General features: G+C 26.2%; 2 protein-coding genes and 2 non-coding genes across 4 annotated transcripts; 1 reads left to right on the forward strand and 3 right to left on the reverse strand.

Moving 5' to 3' along the window:
* Nucleotides 1–3,141: 3,141 nt before the first annotated feature.
* LOC119615653 lies at nucleotides 3,142–7,132 on the forward strand (the record flags this gene model as incomplete). Its single annotated transcript, XM_037971664.1, has 4 exons — nucleotides 3,142–3,318; nucleotides 6,430–6,571; nucleotides 6,640–6,889; nucleotides 6,952–7,132. Coding segments are annotated over 4 exons (660 nt in total), but the record flags the coding sequence as incomplete, so codon positions are not given.
* A 3,269-nt stretch (nucleotides 7,133–10,401) lies between these two features.
* On the reverse strand, nucleotides 10,402–10,474 carry Trnaf-gaa. Its single transcript has one exon. It is a non-coding gene; the product is annotated as a tRNA-Phe (tRNA).
* Nucleotides 10,475–10,806: 332 nt separating this feature from the next.
* Trnaf-gaa lies at nucleotides 10,807–10,879 on the reverse strand. Its single transcript has one exon. It is a non-coding gene; the product is annotated as a tRNA-Phe (tRNA).
* Nucleotides 10,880–11,957: 1,078 nt separating this feature from the next.
* On the reverse strand, nucleotides 11,958–13,619 carry LOC119615654 (V-type proton ATPase subunit D 1). Its single transcript, XM_037971665.1, has 4 exons — nucleotides 13,420–13,619; nucleotides 13,206–13,323; nucleotides 12,713–13,076; nucleotides 11,958–12,502 (listed from the first exon to the last, which is right to left on the reverse strand). The coding sequence occupies exons 1-4, from the start codon at nucleotides 13,458–13,460 to the stop codon at nucleotides 12,285–12,287; spliced, it is 741 nt and encodes a 246-aa protein (XP_037827593.1). The 5' UTR covers nucleotides 13,461–13,619; the 3' UTR covers nucleotides 11,958–12,284.
* Nucleotides 13,620–17,201: the final 3,582 nt, after the last annotated feature.

A 17,201-nucleotide genomic window follows, 5' to 3' on the forward strand; every position in this document is an offset into this window, starting at 1 on the left:
AAAAAAATACTACTAATAATAAAACATTTAACTCTATAAACATATTTCCGTCATAACTATGAATAGTTATTAAATGTTTGACAAATAAGGTATAAAATTATAAGATAAAACGGAAGTTGTTAATTAGAAATATGTATGAAAATAACATAAATTATTAACAAGTTAATAATTGTAAATTAAAATTACTTTATTTAATTAGAAAAACCTAAAAAATTTTCAGTATAACAGTTTTGTTCTATAATAAGTTATTAGTATAAAAGTTTTTCTAAAGAAAATTGTGTGTACAAATGTTTTTTCTATAAAATATTATAAGTATAACAGTTTGTATAACAGTTTTCCTAATGAAAATTTTCTGTATAACAGTTTTTCTATAGAGATTTATCTGTATAAAAGTTTGTATAACAGTTTATCTAATGAAATTTTCAGTATAAGAGTTTTTTTCTATAGAAAATTGTCGGTATAACAGTTTTTTTCTATAAAAAATTAGAAGTATAACAGTTTTTTTATAAAAAATTGTAAATATAACAGTTTGTATAACAGTTTTTTTAATGAAAATTTTCTGTATAACAGTTTTTTCTATAGAAATTGTCTATATAACAGCTTGTATAACAGTTTTTCTAATAAAAATGTTTCTGTATAACAGTTTTTCTATTGAGAATTATAAGTATAACAGTTTTTTATATAAAAATGTTATGTATAACAGTTTGTATAAGAATTTTTTTTCTATAGAAATGTCAGTTTTTTCTAAAAAAATTATAAGTACTATACATACGTACTTATAATTTTTTTAGAAAAAACTGACAGTTTTTTTATAAAAAATTATAAGTATAACAGTTTGTATAACAGTTTTTTTGATGAAAATTTTCTGTATAGCAGTTTTTTCTATAGAAATTGTCTATATAACAGCTTGTATAACGGTTGTTATAATAAAAATGTTTCTGTATAACAGTTTTTCTATAGAAAATTATAAGTATAACAGTTTTTATACAAAAAAAAAATTATGTATAACACTTTGTACAACAATTTGTTTAAAGAAATTTTCTTTATAAGATTTTTTTTACAGAAATGTTTTTCTATAGAAATTGTCAGTTTTTTTCTATAAAAAATTATAAATATAACAGTTTGTATAACAGTTTTTCTAATGAAAATTTTCGGTATAACAATTTTTTCTATAGAAAATTGTTTATATAACAGTTTTTCTATAGAAAATTATAAGTATAAAACTTTTTTATAAAAAATTTTTTCTGTTTTAGATATTTTCTATAGAAAATTGTTTGTATAACAGTTTGTATAATACTTTTTCTAATGAAATTTTTTGTATAACAGGGTGTTTTCTATAGAACATTGTCAGTATAACAGATTTTTTTATAGAAAATACAGTTTTTCTTAAACAAATTGCATTATAACAGTTTTTTCTGTATAAAAATTTATATATGTAAACGTTTTTTTCTATAAAAATTTTGTATATAACAGTTTTTCTAAAAAAATTGTAGTATAACAGTTTATACAGAAAATTATCAGTATAATAGTTTTCTTCTACAAAGAATGTCTGTATAACAGTTTTTCTGCAACTAAATGCCTGTATAACGGTTTTTTCTATAAAAAAAATTTGTATAAAAATTTTTTCTTTATAACAGTTTTTTCCATTGAAAATTGTCTATATAACAGTTTGTATAAAAGTTTTTCTAATAAAATTGTCTGTATAACTGTTTTTCTATAGAGAATTATAAGTATAACAGTTTTTTATATAAAAAATTTAAAGTATAACAGTTTGTATAAAAATTTTTTAAAGAAATTTTCTGTATGACAGTTTTTTTAACTGTATAACAGTTTGTATAATACTTTTTTTTAATAAAATTTTTATTATAACAGTTTTTTTCTATAAAACATTGTCAGTATAACAGTTTTTTTCTATAGAAAATACATTTTTCTTAAACAACTTTCAGTATAACATTAAGTATAACAGTTATTCTAGAGAAAATTTCCTGTATAACATATTTTTTTTTATAGAAAAAGCATAGAAAATTGTTTTATAACGGTTTTTTTAGGAAGATTTTTCCGTATAACAGTTTTTCTAAAGAAAATGTTCTGTATAGCAGTTTTTTTCTATAGAAGATTCTAAGTATAACAGTTTTTTAAAGAAATGTTTTCAAAATAACAGTTTTTTCCGAAGAAAATTTTAAGTATAACAGTTTTTTTCTGTAGAAAATTGCCAGTATAACAGTATTTTTTATAGAGAATTGTTTGTATAAGTCTTTCTATAAAAAATGATCTGTTTTTCTATAGAAAATTACAAGTATAACAGTTTTTTCTATAGATATTTTTTTGTATAACAGTTTTCTTAAAAAAAAACAGTATGAAAGTTTTTTTCTAAAGAAAATGTTCAGTATAACAGTTTTTTCTAAAGAAAATTTTCTGTTTAACAGTTTTTTCTAACAAAAATGTTCAGTATAACAGTTCTCTTCTATGGAAATTTATCAGTATAATAGTTTTTCTGAAGAATTTTTGTATATATAAAAGTTTTTCTTAAGAACATGTTCTGTATATTGGATTCTCTAAATAAAATTTTCTGTATAACAGTATTTTTTTATAAAATAATTCCTCTATACATTTTCTGTATAACAGTTTTTGTATATTTCCATTTAAAAACTTTTACTTTAATTAGTTTAACTCAGTTTCAAAATTAACGTATACAAAAAAATTCTATATGTAAAGTTTATGTCTTAAGTCTTTTCTGTTTACCTTTTCTATCAAACAACAACACATCTTAATAATGTTTCTTTTTCATAACGTTTCATTGTTTGCTAAAGTTTATGTCTTAAGTCTTTTTTGTTTACTTTTTTATAATCTAACGTTAAGTCTCAACTCTATGCTTGTGCCTTAAGTCGTTTGTTGTTGTTTTCCTTTTACTAACGATAGAAAGAGAATGCCACCCACATTAAAGTTTGTTTCTTAAGTCTTGTTCTGTTTTAGAGGTATTTTTTGAGAATTTGAACTAAAAATGGAAAAATTTAATAGAAATTATTAAATAAATACAAAATTAATAAGGATTTTTTTAAAAAAATTATAGAAAATTCACATAAAAATACAGCTTGAGGTTTTTTAGAGCTTTTAATTTATTTTTATCTATTTTTTTTGCAGGTCATGCCCGCCTTACACACCCATTCCAAACCTTTAGAAGAGGGTTGGTCTAAACACAATGAAGATGATTTAATAGAGAAAACCTATACCGCCACCTTTCCTGCCTTTAAGTTTCCCGATCGTGAACGTTTGCATGTCAGCTGTGGGGTGCAATTATGTAAAGGACATTGTCCAAATGTAAGTACATAATACATGTGCACAACTTAATGTAAATACAACATAAATTAATAAGAAATTTGCAATTGTTTGCATAAAAAAATGCATTATCATGTTGTTTGCAACAAAAAAACAACGTAAAAGAAGTTGCTTTACTACACACGTAATTTTAATGTAAACATTTGTATTTTGTAATCGATTCGAAATAAATGAAATTGCAAGTGTTTCTTCTTTTTTGTTCATAGAAATCAACAAAGCGTTAATTAGTCTAAAAGAAATAAAACACATTTATTTTGGGCAAATAAAATAATCATGAAGTTAATGCTCTAAAATTAACTGAAGCATTAATTTGATGAATTAGCTAAACTAAAAATTAAATTAAAAAAAAAATGCGTTAAAAGTAGAAAAAAAGATGTAACAACATATAAGAGTTTTTCTAAAGAAATTAGTTTTTTATATAGAAAAACTGTATGTGTTTTCCGTTAGAAAACTCTCTATATAACAGTTTTTTCAAAAAAATGTCACTTTTTTCTAAAGAAAATGTACAATATAACATTTTTTTAAAGAAAATTTTCTGTATAACAGTTTTTTTCTAAAGAAATTTTTCTGTATAACAGTTTGTTCTATTAAAATTATACTTATAACAGTTTTTCTAAACAAATTTTTTTTTAACAAATTTTCTAAAGAAATTTTCCTGTATAACAGTTTTTTCTATAGAAAATTGTCAGTATAACAGATAATTTTGTATAAAATTATCAACATAACAGTTTCTCTAATGAAAAATGTTCTGTATAACAGTTTTTCTATAATATATTATCAGTATAACATTTTTTTAATTAAAATTATTAGTATAACAATTTTTCTAAAGAAATTTTCCTGTATAATAGTTTTTCCTATAAAAAAATTATCTTTATAACAGTTTTTCTATAGAAAATTATTAGTATAACAGTTTTTCTAAAGAAAATTTCTGTATAACAGTTTTTTATGGAAAATTATCAATATAACAGATTTTATAAAGAAATTTTCCTGTACAACAGTTTTTTCTATATAGAATATCAGTATAACAGTTAATTCTGTATAAAATTATCAATATAACAGTTTCTATAAAGAAAATTTTCTGTATAACGGTTATGCTATAAAATATTATCAGTATAACAGTTTTTCTAAATAAATTTTTCTGTATAACAGTTTTTCTAAAGAAAATTTTCTATATAACAGTTTTTCTACAAAAAATTATTAGTATGTATAACAGTTTTTCTAAAGATATTTCCTGTATATCAGTTTTTTTATAGAAAATTATCAGTATAACAGTTAATTTTGTATAAAATTATCAATATAACAGTTTCTCTAAAGAAAAATTTTCTGTATGACAGTTTTTCTATAAAATATTATCAGTGTAACAGTTTTTTGTGGAAAGTTATCAGTATAACAGTTTTTCTAAAGAAATTTTCTTGTATAACAGTTTTTTCTAAAAAAAATATCTGTATAACAGACTTTCTAAAGAAAATTATCAGTATAACAGTTGATCCTGTATAAAATTATCAATATAACAGTTTATCTATTGAAAATTTTTCTGTATAACAGTTATTCTATAAAATATTATCAGTATAACAGTTTTTTATGGAAAATTATCAGTATAACAGTTTTTTTCAAAAAAAATATTATCAGTATAACAGTTTTTTTTATGGAAAATTACAATATAATAGATTTTCTAAAGAAATTTTCCTGTATAACAGTTTTTTCTATATACAAAATTATCAGTATAACAGTTAATTCTGTATAAAATTATCATAAAATTGTCTCTAAAGAACATTTTCTGTATAACTGTTATTCTATAAAATATTATCAGAATAACAGTTTTTCTAAAGAAATTTTCCTGTATAACAGTTTTTTCTATAACAAAATTTTCTTTATAACAGTTTTTCTAAAGAAATTTTTCTATATAACAATTTTTCTATAGAAAATTTTCTGTATAACTGTTTTTTATAAAGAATATTTTCTGTATAACATTTTTTTTATAAAATATTATCAGTATAACAGTTTTTTCTAAAGGAATTTTCCTGTATAACAGTTTTTTCTATAAAAAATGATCGGTATAACACTTTTCCTAAAGAAAAATTTTTATATAACAGTTTTTTTCTATAGAAAATTATCAGTTTTGTATAAAATTAACAATATAACAATTATTTTAAGGAAAATATTCTGTATAACATAATTTTGCATAAAAAGTTATAGTATAACAGCTTTTTCTATAGAATATTTTCATTATAACAGTTTTTTTTAATATAAATTTATCAGTATAACTGTTTTTCTCTTTCTATAGAACACCTTCTGTATAACATATTTTTCAAAAGAAACTTCCTGTATAACACTTTTCTTAAAAACAACACCCTGTACAACTGATTTTATATAAAAACTTATTTTTATTACAGTTTTCTATAGAAATTTTGTGTATAACACTTTTCCTATACAAAATTTTCGAAGTGTACTTCTTCCTTAATCTTTTAAAATACCTTTTTACTATCAAAAGTCCGTGTTAAAGTGACTTTTTCCATTTTCATATTCCGATCTCTCTATTTTTGCTACAAAACACAAGTTTGTGTCTTAAATCTTTGTTGTTTACATTAATTGATTAATTGGCAGTTTGTCTTTTTCCTTCAATATTATTTACATTTTAACATAAGTTTGTGTCTTAAGTCTTTGTTGTTTACATTTTTCTGTTAAAAGTCATTCGTTCTTCCTTCAATTTTATTTACCTTTGTACTGTAAAAAGTAAGTTTGTGTCTTAAGTCTTTGTTGTTTATATTTTATATGGGAGGAAGTCTGTTTGTTTTTTCATTTTTATTTACCTTTTAACTATAAAACACAAGTTAGTGTGTTTCTTTAAGTATTATTTATCTTCTTAATTAGAAATTAGAGAGATTCTTTCTCAATTCATTCTATTTCTGTTTATTTATCTTTTCTATTAAGAAGGATGCCGTATTAATGTTTCATTCTCAAGTCATTTCTAACAGATTGTTTTGTTTACCTTTTTTGCAGATATTTGTGTGTTTTTGTTTTTTGCCTTAAAAACCGCTTAAAATATTGTTTTTTTTTATTTAATTATTATCATTTTTTTAAAATTACTTCCAGATAAATTGCCGCTCTAGTGAAAAACTAGTGTTAAGCTCTGAAAAACACTTGGCACGTATTGAAGTGTTTAATTCCCTAGCAGTGACGGCGCCACAAATTGAAGTAGATCGTTTACGTTACGATCGACGTCATAATATGACAGGTAATGTGAAAATAGTGGTAATTTAATAAAAATAATTAAAAAATTTTGTAATATTTTGTATTAATTAGTGGAAGAATATCCCCCTTATGTGCGTCCCCTGGTAAATGATGGCACTTTATGTTTATCGGTTTCCAAATTGGCTTTATCATTTTGTATATTGGGTTTAATATTTCTGGTGGCTGTTATAGTGGCTGTTACTTCTTTAATAAGATCGCGACGAAGAACTTCTTCTAGTGGACAGCATAGTTGTGGCACTATTTCCACCAATAGTGCCCGCTTGCATCGGGCGGAGGTGTGCAATTCTATGTTTTCTTCAAGGTAGCATACAAAATAATATTATTTATAGTAAATATTCATAATTTTTGTTTTTTTTTTTACAGCAGTGAATCGGCCCAGTCGGCTGCACGTTTTGGCAGTAAATTTTTAATACCCTATTATCCCAATACTTTGCCCTATGGTAGGGTTTATTAATTTTAAGTAAATTTAAGTTTAATTTAAAACGTTTAACGAAATTAATAACGATTTTTCTTAAGAATCCCGCAATAAGTTACTTTTCTTATAAAATGCAATAATTTAGGAAATTTTTAATGAAAATTAAAGAAATTAAGATTTGTTACAAATTAAATAAAATTTTTGTTTAAAATTTTAATTTTTATTTAAAAATTTTAATTTTTATTTAAAAATTTTCAATTTTTATTAAAAAATTTCAAATTTTTATTAAAAAAATTTAAATTTTGTTAAAAAAAAATTTAAATTTTCTTAAAAAAATATAAATTTTATTAAAAATGTTCAATTTTAATTAAAAATTTCTAGGTTTTATCAACACATTTCTAAATTTTATTTAAGAATTTCTAATTTTAAAGAAAAGTAACTTTTTTATATGGTTTTCTTTAACCTCCCCGCAAAAAAAAACTTCTTTTGTATGTTTTTAAGACTGATTTTTCTATATACTCATTTAATATTTTAGTTTTAACTTTAATTTTTATTTTTACTCATTTTAATTTTTGATTTTCTTTAAAACAAAACTGAAAGAATTTTGAAAACATTTTATCAATTAAGTTTTAAAAACTTCTTAACGTTTTATTTAGTAAAATGTATTTCAATTTTCTTTCAAAACATTTAAATTAAGTTTGAAATTTAAAAAAAATTTGCTATTTAAATATAAGTTTCAAGTATTTATTAAGAGATTAAAAACAAAAATAATAAACATTATCAACAAATATATAAACAATACAGTTGTAAACATAAATTTTAATTAATATTTATAAATTTATAAAAGAACACAAAATTTTTACACAAAATCAAGAGCAGTTACACTAAATCCTTTGCGTTTAGAGTTTTAAACAATAAAAGGTTGAATTTGTTACAAACTAGAACAATTTTCACTCTAAACTTTTTAGACAGTTTCCATAACTTTCAAAACAAAAGTTTAAAACACAAAAAGTTTTAATTTATTAAAAATTAGAAGATTTTTAAAATAAAACTAAGCACTAGACTTAACTCCCTTCACTAATCTTTCCCACGACAATTGGATCTTCTCTCCGTAACGACCCGATTCTCAATCGGCCAAAGATTGTTAACTTTGCAACAGCTGTGTCAACCGGAAGTTTTTTTCCCAGGGAAGAACATCCAGTCACAACCAATATGTTACAACTCCCTTTAACACATTTATTTTAATAAAAACCTAACTTAAAACAAACTCATTTTCTCTTTTTAATAATTATTATTAATTATTAAATTATTTTTTAATAAAAAACTGCAAAATCTATTCAAAATTTCTTATAAATTCTTAAAATTGTTTAAAATTTCCTTAATTTACCCTTGTGTTATCATTTCACCTTAACAAACACATGTTAAACCTACTGGCAACACTCTTTTCTTAATGACAGTTGTATAAACACAACGGCTAAAAAACAAAGCTGCCAATTGTTTACATGGAGAAAAAAAAAAACGCTTAAAACTATATTTAAAGGAACATTTAACTGTTTTGTTATAAAATTGTTAAAAATTTGGAAATTTTGAAGAAAAATTCCTATTCCAGACTATTTTGTTATCATTCTAGCTGGTGTTTATATAATTTATTGCAAAAATTTTAATTTTTTTAACCTTTAAGGGTTTTAAAGATTATTGTTTACAATTTAAGTTAATTTAAGTTACAATTGTCTTTTACTGTTTAGAAAAACCAAATATTTTATTAAATTTTCTCAAAAAAAAGAAGAAAATTATTAATTAAAATTTTAATTAAAAAGAAATTTTTAATTAAATAATAATAACTTTAAAGAGAATTAAGCTTATAAAGCTGAAATATTAAAACAAGGTGTTGGCTTTAGTTAATAAGTTTGAATTATTTATTTATATTAAACGTTAATATAAAATAAAAATAAATTAATAAAATATTAATGAAATGTTGTTTTTATACTTTTTAAAAGTTAGTTGTGCCGTTAGTTTAGGAAGATAGTGGTATATATATTATAAAGTTATGAGCTGAAAGGTCCAAAACGGAAGGTCCGGTTGTATGGGAAATTTCAGCAAATTATCTAATAAATTGCTGTAGAGTGCAGACAGTGCTTACATGGACAGACAGAGAGGCAAAGAAGCATAGCTTAATCCACTCAGAAAGCGATTCGGAGCCAATTTGTATAAATTTCATTTGCCCTCGGCCTTAAGATCCCGAATTAACAGCACAAATTGTTCAAAATAAAAAAATTTCGGAAATTTTGATGAAACAATGGACCTAGGTCCATTCTGAGTTCATTTTCGGATTCAGCATGGGAAATTACCAGAAAGGTGAGTTTCCAGCCAGATTCGCCGAGTAGTTTTCGAGTTTGAAGCAAACAAAAAATAAATTTGAAATTTTGTCATAATATGGGTCCCAGGTCCAACATTCATCAAATTTCGGATTTTTTTTTTTTTAATTTTGCTTTAAACTCGGAAACTACTGGGCGAATCTGGCTGGAAACTCACCTTTCTGGTAAAATCCCATTCTGAATCCAAAAATCGACTCAGATTGGACCTGGGACCAATATTTCATCAAAATTCCCGAAATTTTTTTATTTCAAGCTATTTGTGGTATTATATCGGGGTCTTGAGGCATAGAGCTGCAAAAATTTGACTGTCAAGATTAGTACTTAAGATGAATCCGAAAATGATCTCATAGTAGATCTGAGACCAATATTTCATAAAAAATTTCCTAACAAAATTTCAGACCGATTTTACTACAAAATTATAATATCATCTCAAAATCCTCCAAAATTTCCTCTACATTTTGCGGTTCTTGCCTTGACTATTGAAAAACATTGCTAGCCAAGACAAGAACCTCTTGATGTGAATTTGGAACCATAATAGAACTAAAACTGACCTAGAAGTGAAGAGAATTGATCTAAAAGTGAATTGGAATTGTTTCAGATCTTAAACTGAATAAAAGACTTATAAATTTTGTTTATTTATATCTTTATTTCAGATTGTTGTTATTATCTTAAGTATACATCTATTGTATGTTTAAAAATCCTGTGGTGATCACACCATGATGTTAGTTAGATGCTGTCTCACCATCATTAGCCACAACGAAAAAATAATCCAGACTTTAAAGAACCAAGAACTAAAAATGGTAAATTGCTCTGGCAGTGTGGCCTCTATAAGCACCTTAGTCCCTGGGTCCATTGTAGAATCAGTAACACGCTCACTTTTAAGATCTAGTTTAAAAACCTTGACCAAGAGTAGAAAACGCCTTGGAAAGGATCTGACATTATATCATCAATTATACCGGGAGTTGACTATTGTTGTTTTATTCGAAATTCCTTAAAAAAAGTAAACAAAAAAGTGAAGAGTACTGCCGAAACCCGGGATTGAACCGGGGACCTTTAGATCTTCAGTCTAACGCTCTCCCAACTGAGCTATTTCGGCACATGAGAGTTCGTATGCAGAATAACAACCAGAGTAAGCGGGTTGGAAACCAAACTAGGAATAATACTTAAGATTTTTTCAGTCCAGCAAAAGATAACAAACAGTGTATAGAAAGATAAGAGGGGTTTCTTTTGAGATTTCAAGGCCTAATTACTTGGTCCTAATATAACCTTTAAACTTGTTTAAAGTAAATAAAAGTAGCAGAAAGTCTTGACCACATTTCTACCAAAAATCAGCAAAATCGGTTCATAAAAAGTTAGACACAAAACTGCTGCGAATTATAAGAAATCAATAAAAAATTAAAAGGAAATTATTAAAAAAAGTAAATCTTATGCCGAAACCCGGGATTGAACCGGGGACCTTTAGATCTTCAGTCTAACGCTCTCCCAACTGAGCTATTTCGGCTTATATTTGTCCGACAGCTAATAGACTTTAAAAGCTATCAGTTCACTCTGTTGCAAGGGCTATTATATAAATGTTTTCTTATGAGGTGAATTAATGCAAATGGTGGATTTTGTTTGACAATTACAATAAGAGAGAGTTGCCAATTGTATTAGATTTAGTAGATAAAAGAAAATAAAAGCACTAAAACAAACATTTAATAGATTTTTAAAGGAATTTTGAATAGATGTGTAATAAAAGTAAAAAAATCAAGTAAATAAATTATTTTTCAATAAAAATAAATAATTTTAAAGAGAAAATTATTAAAAATATATAAAAATCTTAGCTAAATTATATTATTAATCAGCTGAATTGGTTTTTGGTTTTATAAAATAAGAAAACTATTAAAAATTTCCTATAATTTATTCAGCTGAATTGTATTTTTAACAGCTGAATTTGTAAAATATTGAAGAAATTTTTATAAATATCCTAATTCCATAACTTTTCGTATAAAAAACTTTAGCTGAATTATGTTTAAACTTAGCTGAATTTGTTTTAAAGCTAAATTTTACCAAAATGTTCATGGATTTTTTATATTACAAGAAAATCTCTTAGCTGAGTATAAAAATTCTACAGCTGAATTGCTAGATAATAACAAAATATGACATTTTCCAAAGAAAATTATAAATTTATTATAAACTCTAAGCTGAATAGCATTTAAACTCAGCTGAATTGATATTTTACTTAAGAAAGTTACAAAATATTAAAAATTTCCTACATTTGTTCAGCTGAGTTGAGATTTTTAACAGCTGAATTAGAAAAATATTAAAGAAATTATTATAAATATTTTGTTTAATAACTTTTTATATAAAAAACTTTAGCTGAATTAAATTTAAACCTAGCTGAATTAGTTTTTAAGTTATTTTTCATTAAAATGTTAAGAAGTTTTATATATAACAGGAAAATTCTATTCAATTTTGTTCTACATTCTTAAGAAAATTCAAATTTTGTGTTTTTTTATAATTATTTTGAATTAACATTTATTTATTTTATTAATTTATAGTAAAGCCTTAAAATTATAACAAACATGGGCTGAAGAATATATATTTTTATAACACATAGCAGTTGTTTATTCGTTTATTTTTTTAAATAAAGTTATATTACAATAATTTTTTTTTACTTAGTTAATGGAATTTGTTTGGAAAAATAAAGCGAATTGATAAAAATATTAAAAAATTTCAAATAAATACTGTTTTAAAGTGTCTTTTAAGAAAAACTTTCAAAAAAATAAACAAATAGAAAAGAAAAAAAACAAAAATTTTTTAAGAAAAACAAAACAAACTTTTTCAATTAATGTTATTATTGTTGTTGTTGCTAATATAAGACTAAGAACGTCTTTATTATAAGGTTTTTGTTATTTTTAATGTTTTTAGAAAAGAACATCATCATCACCCTCATCCAAAATGTTGGAAACCTCACGTACATCAATGCCTTGTTTCAAAAGTTCAGCCTTCTTGGCTTCGGACTTTTGACGAGCTTCACGTTTCTTATCTTGGATTTTCTTTAGACGATAGAATTCCTCACGTTCCAATTCATCCAATTCGGAGATAATGTAAGCCAAAGTACGATCAATACGGGGAATGATAACTGAAATTTGAAAGGGAAATGAGGAAAATCAATAAAAATTTAAAAACAAAATAAAAAATCTATATTTTGTTATACAAATGTAAAGAAAACTTGAAATATTTTAAAGAAAATATTATTTTGCTTCCAAGAAGGGACCATAACAATCCAATGTTTATTCAAAATCTACAAAACCTAGTCTTCCTTCACTGTATTTTACCATTTCAGACTTACCGTGTTCAATGGCGTTGACTCTTCTGTTGGTAATCTTAATGACCTCATCTAAGGTAACAAAGGAAGTCTGCAAAGAAGCCAATTCTACCAAGAGCTTGACGGCACTTTGGTAATTCTTCTTCAATTTAGCCAATTGTTGACCACCACGAGCCAAACCGGCCAATTCATAGGTATCAGAACCATCCTGATACGATTCGAACACAGGCAGGGTAACACCAGCTACGTTATCTTTCTTGGTGCGAATCTTAATTTGAGCCTTGGTGACATTTTGCAAAACAACTTGATTGAAATCGCCAGTTGTGAATTTAGCTTCAGCCAAGGAAAAGGCAGCCTCTTTCATAATTTCGCCCATAAGAGTTTTGGTCTAAAAACAATAAGAAAAACATTAATCATGGGACCCATAATACAACAACAATAGTAAGCTTCCCCCACCCCCTTCCAACAATTCTTAAGCAATACACACACAAAAATTCCATGAAAAACCTTAACTTACCTCAATAATTTTACCCAAAATCATACGGAAACGCATTTGCAAGGCATCAGCTTTCTTCTTGAGCAAACCATGACCTTTTTGGGCACCAGCCAGACGACCCTTCATTAACATTTGAGCACTGCATCATAGATAAATTAACAAAAAAAAAAAATCATGTTTTTTTCCATCACTAACACTTTATTGGGAAATTTTCTTTTGCCCACAAAAAACTTACCCTCTGGAGGGGAAAATTGGTAATCTATCCTTGCCCGACATTTTCTTTAAGTTGTTTTTTAGAAATTTCCTTTAAAAATTTTCTTTTTTGCTTGAAAAAGTTCCTTTTTTTCTTTTACACGCAAAAAATTTGGCTGCGTACGAAAGAAAATCTCTAAAATGTACAGGGTCAGCTGACAATTGTCTTGTGACAAGTGTCAAATCCGCTATTGACAATTGGTATTTGGAGTAGAGTTGTATTTTTTTGTAGTTTTTTGTAGAGAAAATGTAATTAACAGTACTAAAAGGGAGTTAACTTGAAAAATATTAAAAAATTAAATAAAAAAAAATAAAAATTATTATTATATTATTAAAAAATTATAAATATTTTAAAATATGAGACTATAGACTATACTAAAGACTAGACTATAGACTAGACTATAGACTAGATTATAGACTAGACTACAGACTAGACTATAGACTAGACTATAGAATAGACTAGAATATATACTAGACCATAGACTATAGACTAGACTGTAGACTAGACTATAAACTAGACTATAGACTAGACTATATACTATAGACTATATACTATAGACTGTAGACTATAGACTATAGACTAGACTATAGACTAGACTATAGACTAGACTATAGACTAGACTATAGACTAGACTATAGACTAGACTATAGACTAGACTATAGACTAGACTATAGACTAGACTATAGACTAGACTATAGACTAGACTATAGACTAGACTATAGACTAGACTATAGACTAGACTATAGACTAGACTATAGACTAGACTATAGACTAGACTATAGACTAGACTATAGACTAGACTAACTAGACTAGATAGACTAGACTAGACTAGAATAGACTAGACTAGACTATAGACTAGACTATAGACTAGACTATAGACTAGACTATAGACTAGACTATAGACTAGACTATAGACTAGACTAGACTAGACTAGACTAGACTATAGACTAGACTACTAGACTATAGACTATAGACTAGACTATAGACTAGACTATATAGACTAGACTATAGACTAGACTATAGACTAGACTAGACTAACTATAGACTAGACTATAGACTAGACTATAGACTAGACTATAGACTAGACTATAGACTAGACTATAGACTAGACTATAGACTAGACTATAGACTAGACTATAGACTAGACTATAGAATAGACTATAGACTAGACTATAGACTAGACTATAGACTAGACTATAGACTAGACTATAGACTAGACTAGACTATAGACTAGACTAGAATAGACTAGACTATAGACTAGACTATAGACTAGACTAGACTATAGACTAGACTATAGACTAGACTATAGACTAGACTATAGACTAGGCTATAGACTAGACTATAGACTAGACTATAGACTAGACTATAGACTAGACTATAGACTAGACTATAGACTAGACTATAGACTAGACTATAGACTAGACTATAGACTAGACTATAGACTAGACTATAGACTAGACTATAGACTAGACTATAGACTAGACTATAGACTAGACTATAGACTAGACTATAGACTAGACTATAGACTAGACTATAGACTAGACTATAGACTAGACTATAGACTAGACTATAGACTAGACTATAGACTAGACTATAGACTAGACTATAGACTAGACTATAGACTAGACTATAGACTAGACTATAGACTAGACTATAGACTAGACTATAGACTAGACTATAGACTAGACTATAGACTAGACTATAGACTAGACTATAGACTAGACTAGACTATAGACTAGACTAGAATAGACTAGACTAGACTATAGACTAGACTATAGACTAGACTAGACTATAGACTAGACTATAGACTAGACTATAGACTAGACTATAGACTAGGCTATAGACTATAGACTAGACTATAGACTAGACTATAGACTAGACTATAGACTAGACTATAGACTAGACTATAGACTAGACTATAGACTAGACTATAGACTAGACTATAGACTATAGACTAGACTATAGACTAGAATATAGACTAGACTATAGACTAGACTATAGTCTAGACTATAGTCTAGACTATAGACTAGACTATAGACTAGACTATAGACTAGACTATAGACTAGACTATAGACTAGACTATAGACTAGACTATAGACTAGACTATAGACTAGACTATAGACTAGACTATAGACTAGACTATAGACTAGACTATAGACTAGACTATAGACTAGACTATAGACTAGACTATAGACTAGACTATAGACTAGACTATAGACTAGACTATAGACTAGACTATAGACTAGACTATAGACTAGACTATAGACTAGACTATAGACTAGACTATAGACTAGACTATAGACTAGACTATAGACTAGACTATAGACTAGACTACAGACTAGACATAGACTAGACTATAGACTAGACTATAGACTAGACTATAGACTAGACTATAGACTAGACTATAGACTAGACTATAGACTAGACTATAGACTAGACTATAGACTAGACTATAGACTAGACTATAGACTAGACTATAGACTAGACTATAGACTAGACTATAGACTAGACTATAGACTAGACTATAGTCTAGACTATAGTCTAGACTATAGACTAGACTATAGACTAGACTATAGACTAGACTATAGACTAGACTGTAGACTAGACTATAGACTAGACTGTAGACTAGACTATAGACTAGTCTATAGACTAGACTAGACTAGACTGTAGACTAGACTATAGACTAGACTATAGACTAGACTATAGACTAGACTATAGACTAGACTATATTCTAGACTATAGACTAGACTATAGACTAGACTATAGACTAGACTTTAGACTAAACTATATATTATTATAGACTATAGACTAGACTATAGACTAAACTATAGACTAGACTATAGACTAGACTATAGACTAGACTATAGACTAGACTATAGACTAGACTATAGACTAGACTATAGGATAGACTATAGACTAGACTATAGACTAGACTATAGGATAGACTATACACTATATAGACTAGACTATAGACCTCGACTATAGACTCTACTATAGACTCGACTATAGGACTAGACTATAGACTAGACTATAGATTAGACTATAGACTAGACTATAAACTAGACTATAGACTAGACTATAGACTAGACTATAGACTAGACTATAGACTAGACTATAGACTAGACTATAGACTAGACTATAGACTAGACTATAGACTAGACTATAGACTAGACTATAGACTAGACTATAGACTAGACTATAGACTAGACTATAGACTAGACTATAGACTAGACTATAGACTAGACTATAGACGACTATAGACTAGACTATAGACTAGACTATAGACTAGACTATAGACTAGACTATAGACTAGACTATAGACTAGACTATAGACTAGACTATAGACTAGACTATAGACTAGACTATAGACTATAGACTATAGACTAGACTATAGACTAGACTATAGACTAGACTATAGACTAGACTATAGACTAGACTATAGACTAGACTATAGACTAGACTATAGACTAGACTATAGACTAGACTATAGACTAGACTATAGACTAGACTATAGACTAGACTATAGACTAGACTATAGACTAGACTATAGACTAGACTATAGACTAGACTATAGACTAGACTATAGACTAGACTATAGACTAGACTATAGACTAGACTATAGACTAGACTATAGACTAGACTATAGACTAGACTATAGACTAGACTATAGACTAGACTATAGACTAGACTATAGACTAGACTATAGACTAGACTATAGACTAGACTATAGACTAGACTATAGACTAGACTATAGACTAGACTAT

Source organism: Lucilia sericata, unplaced genomic scaffold, assembly GCF_015586225.1.
Source record: "Lucilia sericata isolate MDLA Ls3-8-SP2 unplaced genomic scaffold, ASM1558622v1 Contig006666F_arrow, whole genome shotgun sequence".
Classification (NCBI taxonomy): Eukaryota; Metazoa; Arthropoda; class Insecta; order Diptera; family Calliphoridae; genus Lucilia; species Lucilia sericata.